This window comes from Nyctibius grandis, chromosome 1 (assembly GCF_013368605.1).
Source record: "Nyctibius grandis isolate bNycGra1 chromosome 1, bNycGra1.pri, whole genome shotgun sequence".
In the NCBI taxonomy this organism is placed as follows: Eukaryota; Metazoa; Chordata; class Aves; order Nyctibiiformes; family Nyctibiidae; genus Nyctibius; species Nyctibius grandis.
In genome coordinates, this window is record NC_090658.1 from 42,385,805 (window position 1) to 42,407,789 (window position 21,985).

The following is a 21,985-nucleotide window of genomic DNA, read 5'->3' on the forward strand; positions in this document are numbered from 1 at the left end:
GAATACAATTTTTTCTCCATTTCCATGTTCTCTCCTTCAGCTCCCTGCCTTCTTCTCTTCAAACAGCTTGGAATACCAGTGTAGAAGCACAATAAAAAAATACTAGTTTTTTGCAACACCTCTTAGGATGGAGTTCATTTCATCAAACTTTAGCTATTTAAAAGACAGATCACCAGACTAGACCCAAGACCTTTCCTTAGCACTCAATTTTAGGAGAGAACAATCAATTTTAGGAGAGTAATACCTTCCTTTTCTGTCATCTGTAGTGAGACCCTAAATGGCTTAGGCTGCTTAACTTTAATAATTGAAATTGAAATTAATACAGATCCTGTTCCTGATCAAGAAGTGGCACTGAAACATTGACGAAGTCTTAGCTCCATAATCAGAACTGTGATGGAAACAGAGCGTTTTGTGAGTCTGAAAAGGTATGAGGACATGTGTGCGAGACAGAGAGAGAGGATGACATGCAAATAGAATGGTGCATTTTTTTTTATTTTAGCCTGCAAACTTTAATATTCCCTATGAAAGAGCTAACAGTGGAAGCAATCTTATTTTGCAAAATAATCCATGCACCCCAGACACAGAGTTGGCCACAAAGAGGAAATGTCTACCTGAAACTATAACTCGACTGCACTCTTAGGGTTGGGGCCTCTTTCTTGGTGTTGAGGGTAACCCATTACTGAGGCAAGAGGAATGATTTGTCAAAGTCTAAATAGTTAGACAACTGTATGAGAAAGAAATGGTAATAGGTCAAAGGATAACATGACTACTACTATCCCATCCCTCTCAATCCCACATTGACACCATCCCAAATTCAACTGCTATTCAACTTTCTATTGCACAATACGCTACTTCCAAAGCTATGATACAGCAGGTATTAAACCTGAGAGCACACACCAGCTCTGCAACTAGCAGATCCAACCTGAATGGATAATTTTAGGTGACTGTAAGAAGCACAAAAAAAAATAGGGAACATGCATTTTTCCAAGTTACCGTGGGGATTTTCTTGGAACATACTTTTTAAAATACAAAGTGTTCTGCAAATGCTTAACACTTTATACACAGTTTCAGTCACATTTATTCCAAATCAGAGATGTACTGGGCCACACAGCCTAGCTTCTTATTGATGGAGACTTTTAAATGAGTTGTAAACACTCACAGTAGGAAAAGAAAGCGTCACTACAAAACCAATATTTAATTCATTATTACTTGTAATCAGTTTTCAATCAAAGGTATTAAATATGACAACATTATGACATATAAACAAGTACTGACTTCAACTCGATTTTATAGCAGTCTGCATTATATGGTATTATTCATCTCTTCAAAATTCTGCTAGTCAGATTTATTTTCTATCTGACATTGTTTCTAATTCCCTTGTAGCTGAGTTTCAGTGAAAGTTTTGCAATAAATGACAACTGATGAATTAGTTTTTGATTTACAATAATAAACTTACTATTGTAAAGCTAAAACGTTAATGTGTAGTCAAAGAACAGCTTCTAAACAGTTTAAACTTGCCATAAGTGCTTCATAAATACTGTAACTCTCACTGCCATTTTAGTGCCCTAGTTCTTTCCTAAACTAAATACTTCTTGAAGAATCTCATGGTCCACAAACTCAACATTTTCCTAAACCATGATTGTACCTCCAGAGAGTGTCAGAGAAGAGAGGATCAAAACATTAATTGAATTCAATACATGTTTACCACATCTTTCTGCCTTACCTCTAGCATTCTGAAGTGTCTAGAAAAATATACTGATAATAATAGATACACAACACAGGTCCTAATCGGTGAGAGACATGCACTGCTCTTGTGACCCTGGATGCCCAATTTTCTCTACATGGTGAATTGATTTAAGTCATGTGGCAAGTGCTAAAGTTTCTTCTGTGGAATGACATAGGAACAGAAGTCATTGCTTGGCATGACTGCATCAAGGAACATTGCTGACAGCCAGGAGAGATCAAAAGCAGATCAAGTTGCTTAACAAACTATATGTCACTGAAGTTAAAAAGGCTAAAGTGAGAATCCTGGAGAGCTGTGAAATCTGGGAGCAACAGATGGAGCCAAACTCTCTTGGTTTTTTAGTAAAAGGATCTACCTGTTCTTTGGTCCTCTATCTTAAAAAAAAATAGTATATAAACTTTATCCCTGGGGTCTATATTATTTTAAAAAACAAACCCCAAACTGAACAATTTATAAGTTCAATATTACATGGCTAGTGTAGCTTCCACTATAATCTTAGGGGAGATTTTTTTTTTCAATTTAAAAAGAAATTGTAAATTTCTGTCTTATTAATCTTGCTTTCTAAGTCTTTTGGACTTACACTTTTAATCTGAAATCTTAGAAGAGACTTTCTTTTCTAACGTTTATAAACTGTGAGGCATACAGTTCACAAAAACCTAAAAATGGACAAAAGCCTCCATAGACAAAAGGGAAAAAAGCATACAAAACTGAACATCAAGAGTGCTTTTTCTTTTGAAGTAATCAGCATAACAACTCCTTTAATACAAGCATAAGCCCAAGATCAGGCTTGACAACGAGCATGACAACAAGATTATTTCACAGAACCAGAAAGTTTATTTATATCTGCTTGTCTCAGTGTATGCTCCTGACATATTTTGATGGAATAATACAGCATTGCTAGAATGAACTGCTATTGTTTACAAAACAATTTTTTTTTTAATAACTTCAGAAAATATCTCCAGAAGCTTTTGTTCTTGGGTGAACCAATACACTCTTCCCCCACCGTACTAAGTGGGATCTCACTGTGCATGGTTTGCAGAGTATTTGAAACTAACATGGACAGAATACCTTTAAACTGGTGATACTGCTTGTATCAAAGTTATGTTCAATTTTCATTTTTTCAGTGATAAAGAACAAAGCAAACACACCCCTGCCACGCAATGGTGAAATCCTCTCAAAATATCTTCCATCTAATTACTGATAAAAATAGGTCCAAGTTTACAGTCCACATCTCAGTATAAAACTGGAATGCATTCATGGGCATCTATTTCTATGGCTTTAAAGTTGGTGATAATCAATATTTCCCAAGAATACTCAATACTCATTTACTTTCACTGACTTCAGAAGGAGAGGATCATATTTAGGATTTTGTCAGAATTTGCTCAGCATTTTAAGTCTTCCTGCTCAGTCATTTAATGAGGCACTTGCTAGCTCTAGTAACTCATACAGTTCCAGATCACATTAGCGAATCTGGTAGTGTACTTAAACTAAATGCAGAGGAAAACCACTTTGAAGTTATTTTATCCATTCAGCTAAAACTTACACTTTACTTAAAGACTGGAATTAAACTTGGCTATTCTGTCTCACTGAAAGCATTACAAAAATTAAGCTATTGGAATACTCAGAATTTTCAGGGAATGCTCTTGCAGTCACAAATTATTTTGAAATTAGGGTGACACTTTGCTTTGGAAAAGAGAGCTAATACAAAGCATTTTGCATCACTCAGGACTATTAAGAAAGTCATGAATGAGATTGCAGACTAGTGTTAAAATTGTCACTTCATATCCAGGAGAGGATACAGAAGGGGGCCGATGCTGTCCCCAAAAAAGTCTGTACCAAAGGGAACAGGGAAAGAGTGGTGGTGTCTGCAGTTATTCTTCAGTTTCATTAACTGCAGAACAGACTGACAACAGAGATTCCAGCCTAATGGCTGGAGTGGAAGCACAGAAAGAACTCAACTGCAGTCTGATGGCAGAGCAAAGCGTGTAATTTCCATTTTTACAGAATCCTGCTTTGATCACTGCACAGTGTGAATTTATCCCATAACAGATTTATGTCTGTGTGCAAATTTCAATCTTGATCTAAAAATATCTAACCTTTTGTCTATATAAACACATTTTTGGTGAACTTGTGAGGCTTAATATCTGCCCCCATGGATATTTGTAAACACACACCTGCATTCAAGTATCTTTTTTTCAATCAAACCTAAGCATCTTCCTTCTCTATGTGCAAGCTCGGACATCAGCCCTCAGATAATCTGAAAGTTGCAAGAAGTATAGAAATAAATTATCATGGCTGAACTGTAAGACTTTTGCCCCCTATATTGTTCAGGGCAGCAAATGGATGGTGCTGCAGTTTGCTCCTCAGTATTACACTAAGTGACCTTGATACAACTTTAAATGTTACCTCTAAATGTTTAAAATGAATTTTGAAACATCCAAACAGAAAGCTTTATAGCGGCAAAATGGGAAGATCTGATATCATTTAGTAACCATGTTATGGTTTGTTTTTTTTTAATACAGAACCTTGCATTCTAGGTTGTTCAGGGACTAATGGTTTACCAAACCATTCCTTGGCCTCTTGATGCATAGCATTCAAAGCTGGCAAGGCAACAAAAATATAAAGATCATTTTGCTGTTTGACTTGAATTCTTCTCTCCAAGATTTAGCATAATGCTACATACCTGGCCAGTCTAGCAGTGAATTTTAGCAAGAATATTGAAGATCATAGTTATTAGCCATCATTTGTGCAAACTGTACTCTTGCTTAACTTAAACTTAGTGCTTAGTCCCCAATGCTATTAAGAAATGTATAATATGTGATACGTGTTCTTTATTAAAGTCTAGCAAATACATCTAATCTTAAGCTTATTGAGTTCATTTAAAGAAGTCATTCCACAAGCATGAGAAAAAAACATTTGCATATTACATTTTAGTAAAGTCAGGTTATTTCAACTGTTTTTAACAACATGCCATATATATTATTTTTATCTGCTAGATAGTATTTGGACCTGACTACCAACTTTTTTTTTTGTCATGGACATGGTCCAACACTTTGCAATTCTTTTTATGGTGAAAGACTTGTTGAGATCAGTTTGCCAAAAAAAAAAAATTTCTATGATTTTTTTGTTTTGGTTTTAAAACAAAAGACTTAACCTGGAAGAGGCTATTAAAATAAACAACACCAAACCAGTTAGGTTATCTACAGAAAATAATTGTTATTGTTCAAATGGTCATGAATTAAGGAAACAAAATAGTAATTGAGGATTCAAAAATACACAACTATTTTCATACTATCATCTAATTTCTCAAAATGATACAAAAAATAAGAGCAGAGAGATGTTAGCAACATATAGTTAGCATCTAGTCTAGGTTCAGTACCTCGCAAATCTTTCTTCATTTTGCGGAGATCTTTTTGAAAGTCTTCAAACTTCATTTGTGAAGCCTGGAAAAGATCTTGTGGGTCTGGAAGAGGAAAGATGCATTGTTCTTTTCCAGCATCCTGACAAAAACACAAGTGAACAGTTACATAGTGCTTATTACTCTTTTATATACTAAAATATATAGGTGAAAGCACAAAGAATATTTGCGCATGTTTCCTCATCTCAGCCAGCAGAAGAGTGAATTTAGTAAGTTGAATTTTTTAAGCTGACTTTAAAAGAGCAAAATTAATTCTCACTCACCTCATCAAAATTACGCAAGTAGTATGAGACAATGTAAGATAGAAGACTTCTGCTGTTGTCCTGTATAGAAAAGAATAATGTTTGCTGTGTTACTGAAACTCACTAAAAAAAACAAATCTGAAATGATAAATCAAGTAAATGAAATATTTAGTGCCAAGTACAGAACATACTTTGCTGATTTGGTGCCTTCACTAAAAATCAAACCACCCTGAAATACCATTTAAAGAAAATAATACAAAGATATAACACTTGTGTAAGTCACTCCTGATTTTTGAAACTTACCTGATTGTAAACTGAATCCTTACATTTTGAAATTTCCCAAGAAGGAAAAGAGAAACTGTTTCTGGGTTGATGCATGCAACTTGTTTGGCAACATTCAGATCTTTTTATTAATCTGTAACTGTAACCAAATCAAAGTTAAATTAAACTAAGTTAATTATTTTCCGAAATTTTGCCACTTTTGGGAGTCTTTGGGGGAACTTTCTCATGGTTTCCCCTCTGTAATCTCTGTACTGAAAATTCAGCAGAAAATCTTTATTTGAAGAGAATTTTTGACACAATTACATTTTCAGATAGTTTTAGAAAACTATTTTGTAAGAATTTTTCTGACTGATCAGTAGCAAATAAACTGAAGATATATCTTGCAATTGCAAGGTTAATGGTCACAATATTTCCAGCAAATTACGTACTAAAGACCTAAGTTACCAAACCAAATTCAGTGTGCCTAAATGTTCTACTGAGCCAAGTTCTAAAACTGGTGATGTATCTAGAGTCATCAAGGCTTTGTTCAGATCATCACTCCCTTGGCTAACCAAGGAAACATGCCAGAATGAAGTTCCTTCACCTCTTTACAGGCAAATGGCTGACATTGTCTCTCCACTCAGAGTAAACAACAGTCTGCTCACATTACCTAAACCCAGCAGCTAAAGCATGTATATTTAGTGAGTGACCAAGCAGGAAAACAAACTCTTATTTTTCTGCCACTTTCAGAATAGCAGATCTTCACAATGACTCACTAGATAGAGGTAGGGGCCAATTTAAAGTGTCAAGAATTATTGCTATAACCTTTCTCATACCACTGTCCACATTCAGATGAGTCTTTTCATCATAGCCATAGAGACTCAAAGATTATTGTTTCCCTGTAAACAAAAGCAGATATTTGAATACAGCCCCAATTTGAATAACCAATGACAAAAAGTGCTGGTAACACACAAGCTCCAGTTTAGCACTGTACAAGAAACAAGACTACTTATCATTCTCCTTACTCAGATGACTATACCAGAAAAATCTTAAATGAACAAGTACTTGCTGTGATCAATCACTCTTTACTCAGGTGATTCCGTGGTCCAATGTGAAATGCACACTCTGTAATGATGATGTATATCAAGGATGAATTTTGGGTTATCCAAAATGCTCAGGATGCCTATTCAATAATTTTCAGGAGTGACTATTTTTTTTCCTCACAAATATTTTGAATCAGCATAAAATCACAGTTAACTTTTCTTTTACAACTGCTTCCACTTCTGTAACAAACCTTTCAAGTGTAAGGATCATAGTATTGCTTCTGAATACAGGAAAAGTTGGAAGTATGCAGTGTAACAAAAGTCAAATACATATCAGAGGAGGAACTAAGACATAATTTAACATATTTTTGTTTGTACAGTAATGAAAAGAGAGGGTTCGTTTTCATATTTCTACATAAATACATCCAACTCCAGAAGTGTGATCAGCTAAGTATAGTAACAAAAGAACTCGCTTTGACATGCCTTCATAAGTTTCACAACATTGACTCGGAAATGGAGACAAAGTATTTTTCTGAGAATTTAACATTCTCAGGCCTCCAGGAAGTCTAGAGTCAACTTACACTGCTCTTGACATCTTTCAGTTTTGGCAGGATATCTAGTCCAAACCCATCAGCCTGTCCTCGCGTCCTGTTTCCACCATTCATGTAATTTCCAAAGGCAAGAACCAAACCCAGGACCTGCATAACTCCTGACCCAGTTTTCAATGTCTACAAAACAGAAAGAGAAACAATTCTCTGTTCAAGCTCACAATAATATTTACTGTTAACAGTATTAACTGACAAGCCCCTGTTGATACTGTGTTAAAAATAATACTTATAAAGGTTCAAATACAGGGAATTAGCAACCTTTTACTGCAACATGTAGAAGTAGAATAATTACCACTATGCAATTTGTTGTGAATGGAGAATGTTACCTCCAAAATGAATACTTAGAAAAAAATAATAGGGAAACTATACAATATTATCAGAGATGACCTGTTGAGAAAAACAAAATAGTAATTCCTTAACTGATGATATGGTGAAAGTTATACTTATTTTAGGAGAGAATTCTGCAATAAGTTCATAAAACACCCACATGGAACAATTAAAACATTTAATCAAAGAAAAAATATATCTCAAATGATAAAACAATTAAATAAAATATTTCAAATAGTTTTTAGTTATGAAAATACTGATGAAATCTGCATTTTAAAACCATGTATTTGTTTTGCATAGGACCACAAAATTCTGGTAATATCTTCTAGCTAAAGACAACATTGCTATCTCTAATTTTAGATATCAGAGATATTACTGAGTTGCACACTTCCAAAATCCAAGCAAACACAAAGTGGACTGAACTGGCATTCATTTGGAAAGTAGTGATATGGTCACTACGAATAAGGAAGATTTTGCTTTAACAAAAGGAGAAGGTACCTATTTTCCAGAGACTGATATGCATTAATGGCAATAACATGATATAGTCCAGTACCAAAAGCTAATCTTAAAATTTGCTTTGATGTTGAAGTACAATCATAAAATGTTCTATTCTGCTATCCTTCAGATTTAATGAGTACTTAAAGTAAATAAAGAGAAAACTTTTGAAATATGAGTACAACTTAACAAGATTAAATATCAGAAATTTAGCTCTACCTTTTCACAGAGCACAACCCACCTCACACAGTTTCTGTAACAATTCAAGCTTGCGATGGATTGAACAAATGCTTTCTGAAAATGTTGATTGGAACAGGATGCAAAATACACGTTCTGAAAAGTTAGGAATTAGCGAGAGTTCATAGAGGAACCTGTAGGAATGATTAAAGAAAATGATATTGGTCACTGTCAGTAGGCACAGTATTTTTTTTCTTTTGTAACATCTCTAGATAGTTTACTATAGCAGGGAAATTTTTATGAAGTGAGCAAAACTGTTCTTTCATAAGTATGTTCTTACTGTTCGGGCTTATCCAAAGACTTGGCATTTTCTTTTTCCTTGGATGCCTTGCTATGCTTTTCTATTTTTTCTAATTCATCTGATTGTGCTCTCTGGAATAAAGGAAACAAAGTAATTAAAAAGTGTTAATTGATACCCTAGTCAAACAACACAGATAAAGATGCCCTTGTAACAAATCATGTTCATAGACTTTTCTTTTCCTTCTAGCATCTGCTCATGGTAAAACTACTTAGTCCACAGAGTGATTTTGAGTATAAATACATCCGATGGAAAACCGAACATCTTCCAAATACTATTATTGACTACTACTAATCTCCAGAAGATTTATTCATTCAACCATGCACTGAGACAATAATCTTCATTCCCATTCCCTTTTCTCTGGCTGTTTATAAAGTCTTTGGATCTAAGAACTCTCTTCTTAAGTTGCATTTCTCTTTCCAAATCTGTTGGGTGGCTTTTGAATGCAAACTGGTCTTTAAATATATATTTAAATAATGTCTTTTTTTAAACTAAATGAAAATAGGTTTGTATTGTTTACTGCAATTAAAATTTTATTTGGTGTTTGGAAAACACTACGGAACAACAAAAAATACTTGATTTATAATGGAACTGTCATACATACCACAATACATGAGAACTACTGCATACTTCTTTGAAGTAAAATTAATTCCATTTTTATCTAAATAAGCCAAAACAATTACATGTAAACTGCCGAGTTTCTTGAAGAACCCTGTGGTATATTGTGCAGTCTTTTCTTCAATATTCCAATCAAAAGAAAGAGCACCTCACTTCTTTCTGTGCTCCATGCTACAAGAGAAACTATTTTTTCCAGCTGCAGTACTGGAAAATGGAATGGCATAGAAAGGAATAAAAGTGGAATGGAAATTTCTCCTTCTCACCCTTCTTTTGACATCCATGGTGGTTTTCAGAATAGATTCAAAACATGAATCTGTGCAAGAGTGAAGAAAGAAGTAAATATATCTACCCTTATTCCTTTAAGAAAACACTACACACATTTTTTAACTTACTCCATCACAGAACTTGAAGACAATAGTGGCAAATTAAATTCTAACTACTTAAATAATGCCAAAGCAAAAGATAGGCTGCATGTGCATTCTTTCTTGCATGCTTTTGCACGATTAGCAGAAGAGGTATGGAGCTATCTCAAATCATACTGCCACAGCTCCATCAACCATCTGAAAACAGAAAGTCAGGTTTGGACAGTTCTTCTGAGGTTGTTGAATGCCTTTTCATGTGAAAAGGGAGAAAATACTGATGTGAAAGAGAAAGATGAAGATATTGAAAAGTCACTCAGAGCAAAAGCACTTCAGAGTTTCTCTGATTACTTCAAGAAGTCTGGAAATGACTGCAAGGCCATCTGTCTTGAATATTGCACCTCTTAATATTTACCCAGCATTTCTATGGATGTTCTTCAAGGGTGATCTTCTCTAAAGCAGTCTGATTTTATCTATTAAATATGCCAACAGATAGGAAATATGCAAACAACTTTTTTTGTTTCCCCAGCAGTAGTCTTTGTTCTCGACACTAAGAAATTATAATGGTGGTATTATCTGTATCACAGATTAATAGAATAGTTGAGGTTTGAAGGGATCTCTGGAGACTGTCAAGTCGAATCCTCTGGCACAAAGCAGAGGCAGCTACAGCAGGTTGCTCAGTATTGTGTCCAGAGAGGTTTTGAATATCTCCAAGGATGGAGACCTCACAACTTCTCTAGGCAGCCTGTTCCAGTATTTGGACACCCTTGCAGTAAATAAAAGGTGTTTGTGTTTTTAAATGGAACTTCCAGGATATCAGTTTCAAGAGGCCTACTACCTCTTGTCTTTACGCTGAGCATCACTGAGTCTAGCTCTGTATTCTTTACTCCCTCTCCCCTATCAAGTATTTGTACATATGATAAGATCCCCCTGAGTTTTCTCTTCTCCAGGCTGAACAACCCCAGCTCTCTGAGCCTCTCCTTGTATGATACATTCACCAAGCCTTTAATCATCATCATGGCCCTTCACTAGACTCGCTCCAGTATGTCCATGTCTCTTGCACTGGGGAGGCCAGAACTGGACACAGCAACCTAGGTGTGATCTCACCAGTGCTGAGAGGAGGAGAATAATCACTTCCCTTGGCTTGCTTGATCCTTCGTTGATCTATCTGTGTATACTGTATCATGCCTTTCTCAGTTAATAAGGTCTAGACCGAGACTAATTTACCAGTTTTTAATTTTAGTATACCGGCAGAGGCCCATCAATAACACCTAGTTTTCTGAATTCCCTACTCCAGTATCACTTCAGTGTGAGAAAACAAACTTGGAGATTTATCCTCCAAAGGTACTTTTCTATGTAAAGTTTCTGTCAACTCAGGCATAGGACATACGAATATAATTACAGTAGTAAATTTTGCTTGCATAATTCTATCTTTTCAAGATACTAAGATCAGAAAATTGTATCAATTTTTAATCTTAGAAGACTCATCCGGACATGGGGTGAGGACTAGGAAAGACGCAACTACAGGAATTTACACTTCAGTATTACAGGTGTTGTTGAGGAGAAAGACTTGCTTTTGGTTTTGTGTTAGGGAGCAGGTGTAAACAGATTTCTTCACTTGATCTAGAACATTCTTACCCAATAGAGAGTTAAAAAAAAAAAAAAGGAAGCTTCCATTTCTTTTCAAATCAGTAAAAACTGTCTCGGCAATGAATGAAATCTACAGATTTTAGAAATCGGAAGGATGCCAAGAGATGTAGTGTTGTTCTAGTGGTCATGTCATCAGAGCCACAGAGGTCTAGGTATGCAAATGACATGCCTTTGTAGGAAGATCTATTTATTCAGCTTACACTTCAAAAAACTCATGTGTTCAATTTACACTTGTAAACTGTAAATGAGCTTTTTGTAAAAGTAAACAAGTTTTCTTACTAACAGTTTTTAGATTAAGTTCTGTTATTTCTGACCAATCTCTAAAGTATATTCTCTTCTGTTAAACTGAAAGGAAATAACTTGAAAATTTTTCATAATAGTTAAAGAGGAGAAAATATTTTAGCAAGGAGCATAAAGCTAAATGGTTATTTGCAAATTCTTTAGAATAAATGGCAAGAGTACTCACTCTTCTGGTCTTCTACATATATTGAAGTATTAGAGTGCTTATCACAGCAATCTACTATATACCTGCATGTTCAAGCTGTTAATGTTTCTCCACCAAATCCCACAGGCAAAGGTTAGGCAGACTCACTATTCCTTATTTAAGCCATTATTTGCAGATTTTGTATGCAAAGAAATAACAACTGACAAAGATACAACGGCCAATTGTGATCCACTTATGGGTATGCCTGAGTACAACTCAAGGGATAGAGTTTACACTCTTCAGCAAAATCAAGAGGTCTACGTATATGGTGCAAATTCAGAATCAAACCTGAGTTTCAAATCCCTAATTTTGGCTCTGGTATCCAGAATTCTATGTGTATTTTAAATTACGATAGAAAAAGAATAAGGCCGACACACCTCCTGCACAGGTATTATTGAAGATTATTTCTCAGAATTTTTACCAGTTAACTTTACAGTTAATGTTTATCTATTCTCTAAATTGTGGATGGATAACGTAAAAAAAGCTTTTATATTACCCTCCAACGTTTGTGTCAAGAGAGAACACATTCAATAGATACTTCTCATAAAAGTCATTGATCTGATTGCATTAGCACTTCTTTGAATGTCACTGCTATTTATTTCCTTGAATTTTAGCTATTATATAATATTATAAGTGGAAAAAATAGTAGAATACACTAGAATTGTGTATTAACTATATCTAAAATCAGACAGCATAAATCTGATAGAAATTACTGCAAAACACACTGCTCTAGGTTAACTTCTCCCACTTTTGCCAGAGTATAAACTTAGGAAGTTTGGTAAGACTAAATATAGGGTAAGGGCCATTTTTCCATTTCACAACATAAATCTTACATTTCCTGGTTAGTTTTTTTTCCTTGCAACAGAACCTTAGCTCTGAGTTTAGATCAGCTGAAATATGTGTAGGTTTTTTAATTTTGGGGTAGGTTTTTTTTGGTCAACTTGATTTTCAAAGTTGGTGTTATATATTTCAAAAGCATCGAGTGACTTCTCTAAAGACTATTGTCAAAAGTAACTGAAACAACAAGGATATACAGAGATACCCAGGTTCATAACAACTATCATATTCCTTTGAAGCTGGGTCATGTATCAGAAGTCAGGTACAATCTATAGCCTTTGCAGAAAAATGTTTAGGCATTGCATTGTAATTGCCAGTTTTTAAAAAAATCACAAGAAAACTGAGGAGCAGGTTTGAATCTTAGTGGCAGAGTGGAGCCATGCACTTCACACTTCTGAGTGCTTTTCGCTCTTGCAAATGGCATTTTTAGGATTTTGAAAGCGTTGACCTAAGTCTTTTAAAGATAGAGTCAGGGTGGACAATTTACCAGAAGTCAAATTAAGAAAGTATGCAGGTTTCATTTTGTGATGTAAAGAGATTTGAAACAGGCAAATCCATAAATCAAAGATAACCCTTTGATACAATTTTTAATCCATTTTTATACACTTATTTTCACCATATATTGAAGATATAAGCAGGAGCAGGCTTATCTTGTTTCAAACAGTGATATTTTATCTACAATCTCAGCTGCTAAGGGGCTACCGCTTTTCAAACTAAACATTCATTTATTTGCAAATAAGTACATTTCTCGTCACAACCAATATGGCCTAAACACATACAGCAAATTGACAACTCCATTGAATTTTATCTACCTTCTCTCTCTCTAATTATAGCTGCCACCTGAAAGCATTGCTGTTAGGGAGTTTGTAAAAGCACATTAAAATAATTGTTCCACATGTAGGTTTATCTATTAAGACTCTCCTATTAAAACTCTCTAGATCTTAATACATAGCTGATTATCAACACATATTTAAGCAACTTTTTATAAAGCAAACTACACAACCATGTGTAAGAACTGTATGACTGTACCATACAGTGCTGCAGTAACAAAGTCCTCCTCACTTGGTGCAATACTACTTAATACTATTAAATTAATTATTGAGAGCTTGGGTCTTTGGTGGGGTGTGGGTTTCTTCGTTTATAAAAAGTGACTAAGATGTATGCAGTAACTTTGTGGTTTAACAAGACTTTAATTCCTCAGTAAACAGGAATTGAGCCCTTGGGACTGTGGCTTTTGAAATTAGGGTGTGTTTAGGTTTGGAGACTGCCCAAATTTCATTCACATTTAAGAAGAGAAAGCACCATGCCAAACATATGCAATCAAAAAAAAGTTATTACATTCTGAGGGAAGACTGTAACACAAATGCTCCCATATGCTGCACAGAGATCAAATAGAAAGGCTGAGAACTAGTACAGTGGTGTTTAAATATCCATCAAAAAAACCCCCAATCCAATAAATAAACCCTAAGAACTAAAAATTAAGTTAATGGCTACAAAGTAGCCGAAAGAGGCAAAGTTATCCCCACTTACAATGCAGGATGAGGCTGAGAAATAAGGGAGGAGTCAAACATGCCAGCCTCTCTGGTACTACCCATTGTTTATACTTTTTTATTGAACAATATTGTTATAATTAGTGAAGCTACCAATGGAAGCAAGTGCAAAGTCTGATGCGTTTTGACCAAAGACTGAGGGTTTTTTTGTTCTTTGTTTGTTTTTTGGTTGGTTTTCCGTTTTTGCCATCTGGTACCCAAGAAAATACAGTGATAAAGTTGGGCTGACCTGTATTCTATTCAAAGCAAAGAAATATATCATAGTCATTCCAACTTTTTGAGTCTTGCCTGAGATTAACATATGATATTTTCCTCAATCAGGACAATATTTCCTAGATATTTTCTGTAATTAGTGAATTTAATGACAAAAGGAACACAATGGCATTTGGTTATTTCAATGAACTGCAAATTTGCAGGTAATCCATTATACCGGAACTCTGAAATATATTAGAGATGACATGAAGAAAGTATTTGGAAAGTATCCTACTAGTACATTAGCTACATAGGAGGACTATTTTTTTAAACAAAATAAAAAAGTCTTATGCAATATAAAAGAGGGAAGTATGCAAAACCTGATCATGAGGACAGTATCTATTCTGTACTTCCCACAACACACACTCTCACAATCATGCATATGTAATATATAAAATTACTTCATTTTTTTACATGCTAAAGAATGTATGGAATGGGATATAGCTGTGCTGTGTAAGGGAGCAGATTAAAAATAATGCAAAATAAAAATTACACAGGTCAAACCAGAAATGCTGTGGCATAAGGATAAGAAGTGATTAAATTATAAAGATTTGAGGGTAGTTAGAATAGGTTTCCCATTTGACCTGAACAGTGTTGAGCAGATAATTCTTCAGGGATGAAATAGAAGTACTTTCTAGTTCTTGTCCAATATTTTTCTTTTTTGTTTTGTTTAGCTTTTTAGTTTTTCTATAAAGTGGACTAGAGCTTACTATCTCTCTCTTCAGGCCCCAAAGTGGATTATTTATGAGAAATTTCATAAATCAATAAATCATTCCATAGCAGGCCATAAAAAGCTAGAGTCTAAAAACCAAAAATCTGAAAGGTGTAAAAGTAATTAACATATTATCAAAATTATAATATGAGGGAAATAAAAAATCCAATGCCATTCTGTGACTCACAGCTTTATGTTTCAGATTTTCTGGTTCTTTGGAGGGTAAATAGAAAGCCTCGTTGGTCTTTCCAGGGTTGCCTAGCCAGATCTCCATGTATTCAGGTGATGTGCTTGGAGAAAGGGGTAATGCTCACTGGCCTCAGCTGAAGGCAGAAACATGCTTCTGAGATACACTTTTTTGAATTTTACATGTGGCTGGCTTTGTAAAGTTTTAGAACATGGCTGAGTATATTTCGAATCCCTGATTTTGCATATCTGGTGGTCAAACACACTCTGATGATTAGTACCAGATATTTATGAAGCCTTTGGCAGTTTATGCTACTTTTTATTACATTAACTTAGAGCAAACCTTTTCCTTTCAAACAGTTAAAATTATTTTGGAGGAATCTCTAAAATAATAATAATTAAAAGCTACAGTTCCACAAATGGAATGATTGCTGTTATTAAAACATTTTTTTTTTACTGAACAGCATTGCTATAGTAGCGAAGTTACTAAGTGAAGTCAAAGACCTAGAGTACAAGGTCTGATACCTGTTGACCAAAGATTGCCCCACCCAAGAAGAAAAAAAAAAAAAGGAGCAAAACCAATTTCCGTTTAGTCATTTAGAAGTTGATTGTGTTGCTTATATAAAAATGTATGCACTATATAAAACACACAATGACAATTAATATATATGCACTGTATAGAACACACAATGGCAATTAATAAGAGTCAAAAGTTTTCATTATTTTCATTGCTTTGGGGAAAACAAAGTCACTTCAAAATAGGACACGTTCTACAAGTTTTCTGAATATTACTGTGCAAACCAAAGATACCTTCACGTGGACCTACAGTATTCCTACATTGTATGGACTTCCTCTGATTACTCACATTCTCATACAGGGCTTGAAGGGTCTCTAGGTCAACCACAGAGTTGTCCAAGTTCACAACAGCTATAAAAAAGGCAAAAGAAAAAAGAATTAGTTGTCAAGATGATAATCCAGCTGTGAGAGAAAGACTGAGCACAATACCCAGCAAGAGTTTTTATGACTTACTGGTCATATAGCTTAAGGGTTTTAACTTTATTAATGCCTTGAATAGTGCTGTTCCTAAGACTATGGGCTAGAAACCTGGTAGAGCCAGGTGTCAAGTGTTAAAGAATTCATCTCCCTCCCCCCAAACACACAAACATGATCCCACAAGTATGGCCATAGCCAGAGATCAGAGATAAGCTTTACATCAGACTTTCACGGTCCGACTGAAAGCATTATAAAAATTTGCAAATCTGCACCACAGCCACACACACACACACTCACACAACAAAGCTCATTCCTGTCACTGGTTGGCTTCAGTCTTAAACTGATTAATCCATAAGTCAGCCAGTTAACTTCAAGACACCTGACAAGGGTCAAGTCTTCTATGCACTAAGCCGACAGGTTTAGTACATATACAAAATATGCCTTTCCTGTTCCCAGCCAATTCTGGCGCCACACACATACTATATTTTTTCAGCATCAAAAAGCCAGTTCAACAGCAGAGAGATTTCCATCTACCTAACCTAGACAAAAAAAAAGTCATTAAGAAGGGCACACTTTTAGGAACATAACCCTGGTTCCTCACTTATATTAGGAACATTTCATGAGGCACAGGAAATGTTTGTGCAAACTAGTTAAAAATTATTCTCAACTAACACAAAGAATTATTTTGAAAATGGTACTTTTCAGTCCTCCTACATATTTTTCGCAAGCACACTGATCATTCATTTAAAAGCCAGATAAATCCAGCTTTCCTCATCCAGATTTTAGATCTTGAAAGAAATTTAGAATGTTGCATTAGAATGTATGTGATGGTAATAAATTATTTTTTTTCACACTATACCAGTCTTTTTCCCATTTTGCCCTTCATTAATTTGTACCCTTTTTTTATAATGGGCTCTGTGTGCGTGTGTGTGCGCGCGCACGCACTTTTCCAATAAGTAGAATAATCCCCTAGGCAAGATCTAGAAACTGTAACATTGATCAGTGATAGAAACCCAGCACTAGTTTACTTTATGTCCTATAAATCCGTGCCCTTAACTGTCGCAGAGAAATTCTGTGTATACACCTAAAGATTACAGATAATATAATTCAAGCTCATTTGTTTCTGATTGCTCTAAAGCATTTAGAGACACCACTCTGAGTCTGGGACTCATCATGTTTCCCCTTTCCAGGCCTAAGACATAGTTTTAGTTACAGTATAAGAAAATTATAAACAAAGTGTTGATCTTGATTAAACTAAGCAGGCTACACTGTATCTCTAAGCAGGGCATGAAGCTAATTTTTAGGACTGAAAGAAAAAATTATTAGGAAATTCTTTAATTTTCAGAAATAATATTAAGAATATTTTTTTTCTATTTTTCCCTTACCAAAAATCAAGAAAATCTGAAAGATAATGGCAATGTAATAGTTAACAGTTCAGGAAGAAACTTTTGTTTTGTTTTGTTTTGGGGGAGGGGGTGCATGCAAAAATCTGCTACTAATTATTTCAGATATTTTAAAACTCCTTCCCCCCTCCCCCAGGTGTAATAATTGTTGCAACAGAGACTTAAAGATGCCCTCTCAACAAGGTACCATAGTATATGTTGTATTTGATAATTCCTGTTGCTCAATAGGACTATCTGCATGCTTAAAAATATGCCAAATTTTCCTTGTAGAACTGGAGACATTAACATCCAAATAGAAATTGGGTCTAGATTGGTTTCAGAGCTCTACTTTAAGAAAACACATGTCAAACCTATATACAAACAGCTTTATTAAAACCAGGATATATTATGAAACTCAGTTTGTATTACCCCTACATTTCAGCATTCTTACACTTACGCAATGTTTTAATATACGAACACGCTCACAACCCTTCAACTATTTCTTTTGGGTTGTGGCTGTCTTCTCCCTGCTCCATCCCCCTCCCCTTCCTTCCAGAGACTGTCTACTCCTGCACTAAGAAATATGACATGTCTTTCTGCTCTGATTTTTGCTCAACGTTAAGATCACCCACAGATTACTCAGGGAGCAATAGAACGCTTTTGTTTGAATGCTTGCAGGAGATAAGAGAATGCCTGGCAAACACAATGGTGCCAGGTCTGTGTACTTTCAATAAAACTGGTATGCAGAAGAGTGTACATACTTCAGGGAGCTGCTTGAAACAAATCAGTCTGAGACAAGGACTTGCAGAAATTAGATCCTTGTATATATGTTTCAAATCCTCCCCTCCCAAGACAAATATATTTCTATATATTTCATCTAAAGATATATATGTTCGTAAATAGCACTCTAGCAGCCCACTAGGATTTTTCAATGTTCACCAAAGGTTTTGCTGCCCCCACTCTAAAGAATCAGGTGAGCTTCTGTTCCTTGGCAGTACTGCAGCATTGTCATGCAGAACATGATAGTTGGCAAAGTAAATCACAACTGTTGCATATTTAATGCCATTATCAAGACAATTTGAACTGATAAAAACAATGATGTTTCCTTATGCAGCCAAACTTACTAGCTAAACATGCCCCCTCCCTACAATCAGCATGACTACACAAATATCTAACTGAAAGTTTCCATATGTAGTGGCAAAATAACGATGAAAAATATAGACAAACGTTAATTTCCTCGTACGAAAATATTCTGAGCTATGCTACAATTCCAGTATACTTTGATGCAAACATCTGGAGAAGGGTTTATAATAATCTTGCAGTTGCTGGATATTTTCACCCATGTCACTAATTTAGAAAGTGATTTTTTTGTTTCAAAGTTGACGTTGTTGTTTCCTGGTCTTGACTACTATGAAATGATCTTTAATAGCCAGCACATCATCCAGCCTTTCTGATACATTCCTAAGACAGTAGGAAGATATATGTTGGCTTTTTCTCTAACAGAAAAAACTTTCTTTTAATCACATCACTCAGGTATTTAGTTCTTACCTTCAAGATTTCATAGTACTGCTGTTTTCTTGGATTCCTGTTACACTGCCACCAATAAAATCAGCAAGCCAGCACCAGTTTCAATCCCTAATACTGTAAAATTACTCAATGTACATATATGTAATTGTATGTATATATACACATATATAAATATGATTAAATCAAATTTGAACCAAGTATGTCCAGATATACACACAAATACGTACAGATAAAAATAAAAGGAACTACAAATCGATGACTTTTTTTTTAAGCAAGCACTGGTCAACAGATGATTACAGAAAATCCACCAGTAAAAAGAGGAGATGAAGAGCAATTGCAAAGGGTTGTTTGACACTATAAAGGACAGAGGAGGAGAAAGAGATTTCAAAGTATTTTGAAAATAGCCAAAATAAAGGCCTTAGGAATTTCTTGTCGGTCTTAAACTTTCTTGATATTCTCATTGTTTTTGTCACAATCTACATGAAAATTTAAACTGATATTTTTGGCATGGGAATTATATCTATCTTAGACAACTGCAGAATACAGAAGTTTTAGCAGAATGGAAGAGTTTCTATTCTGTATTTCTACAATATAAATTGAGTCAAAAAATAAATTACGCAAACTCACAATAACAAAGCTAACTTAGGTACTTGTTTCAAACTGGGAGGATGATAAAATATATGCACTGAGAAAAAGACTTACTATTCTTAGTAATTTTCAATTCTGGCTAGGTACCTCAGAAGATACTTCACCTGACAGGAGGATAATATTACTGCTAAAAAGACCTGAGCTTAGTGTAAAGCGCACGACTATATTCAGAGGCATGCTTGAACTCTGAGAACAGATGGACCTTCTCCTATACACATAGAAGCCAATTTAGAACACAGACACAATTAAAAAAAAAACAACACAAAAAAATAAACCGAACACAATGAGTAATCACCACACACATATCTTCAGGGGAACACAGTATGAAACCAAGCCACCAACGAGATCAAAGTTTTTGCCAGCAAATATAATCCTGAAGAAGAAATGCATGAGAAGACACCAGCAGGAAGTTGGAGAATGCACAGTGTATTCTCAGGAACACTATAAAAGGAAGTAGCTGTAAATTTTTTTACTGTAAGACAGACCATTACTGTTGATTATTCCTATATCTAGAAGCATCTGAACTACCAGCTACCACTAAAACAAAATTGATACGTGATACAGACACAGCAAACCTACACTTGCCTGAGTCTATGAATCTAAATTCACCGATAGTACCACTTACATAAACTGTTAAAGAAATGACGACTTCCTACAACTAACCAGTGCTTAGAAACTGTATTCTGTTTGCAAGTCCAAAACTCTGGAATTTCCTTTTAAAATGAAAAGTCCAAAATTCATAATTTCCCACGGAGTAGAATTTCAGGAAGAAGAAAAAGGATTACCAACCTGATCCTTTGGATCCAGCTTTTATGTCATATAACTCTCATTAGCACAATCTCACTTATGGATGACTTTCAGAAGACTGGTATTCAGTCCAAACCTTGGTCATGTCTTCCCTTTTCTGAGGGCAGGTTTCAAATCATGCTCCATTTCTCTGGCCTTTCCAAGTATGCTTCCTAAGCCTTTCTGTCTACAGACTCCCTCTAAAAGTGAGTGTCCTCTTCTTGAGACCTCCCAGAAGCACTGCTGTCTCCCCAAAAACTGACTGAGCAATTTCCAAATCTTACTTGACTGATAACAGATTACAGTTTAGCTCCTCAGAAAGAAGCAGTAGCTGAAGCAAAACCACCTCAAATTTGCAAAAGTAATTCTGAACCAATCCTGCTATACTCAGATCCGTGCTTCAGGGAGACAAACAAGCAAACCACCCACCCAAACTCTTCATGCTGATTTCCACCACAATTGACTTCTCCACGACTCTCCAAAAACCAAACACTAGCACTCCAAGAGGCCACTCCTTTTTTACTCCTACACATATTTGACTCTTCGCTTTCACATCTGCTCTCTTTGTCCAGAAAAGCATCAACAGTCTTTGTAAGACTTCACATCTCCCCTGTCAAATGGCAGCAACAGACAGTCACTTCAGCAAATTACAAAGGCAGATTGATTCTTATGTACTGAATGAAGGACCTCCTACAGCAGACAGTTATGGTACTCTTATTGCGCAGTTCTGTGTGGGGCACAGATCTGGGGGTTCCACAGCTGTTTTGCCCATCATGTGACTCGAGCATGCAAGATTACAGGATACTGAGAGGTTACAACTTCCATGATACTTTTTCCTAACTTCCATCCCCAGGTAATTCTGCTCATGTTAACAACTAAACCATCTATACTCCAGGAATATTACTCCAAGCTGAAGACTGAAAGAAACAGAAAAGGCATCAACCAGTCTTACAACAAAAATGGATTTTGTTGTTATTAAGAATCCGCATCTATATTATATATAAACCATAAGATGCACATAAATAGTGTCTCAAAATTACTACATATTTTTAAGTCAGAACTGTAGCATTAAAAGTAATTCAACCTTTTTAAATGTTTTCAAGTAATTGTACTTGAAAATTTGATGAGACTTACATTCATTTTCAAATATCTAAAAAGGATATTTGGAAGAAAAAAAAGGCACATGAGTAGATGAGTAGGTCAGATGTGTCATGTTTTATGATCTTCTTTGAACAATTATTTCTGAGTTAATTAAAAAAAAAATAGCTGCTCCTTGAAATGGTCAAAACCCAACATCATTAGAAAACTAATATATTGGCAAAACCTTA

At 35.2% G+C, this 21,985-nt stretch overlaps 1 protein-coding gene across 1 annotated transcript in view; it reads right to left on the reverse strand.

The window, feature by feature from the left end:
• Window positions 1-21,985, reverse strand: part of FMN2 (formin 2) — a 163,396-nt gene that overhangs the window by 54,898 nt on the left and 86,513 nt on the right. The window contains exons 8-13 of the mRNA XM_068395923.1: window positions 16,187-16,248; window positions 8,656-8,747; window positions 8,380-8,509; window positions 7,290-7,436; window positions 5,426-5,485; window positions 5,124-5,244 (exon numbers count right to left, since the gene is read on the reverse strand). Coding sequence (XP_068252024.1) covers window positions 5,124-5,244; window positions 5,426-5,485; window positions 7,290-7,436; window positions 8,380-8,509; window positions 8,656-8,747; window positions 16,187-16,248 — 612 coding nt within the window. The remainder of the gene's footprint in view (window positions 1-5,123; window positions 5,245-5,425; window positions 5,486-7,289; window positions 7,437-8,379; window positions 8,510-8,655; window positions 8,748-16,186; window positions 16,249-21,985) is intronic.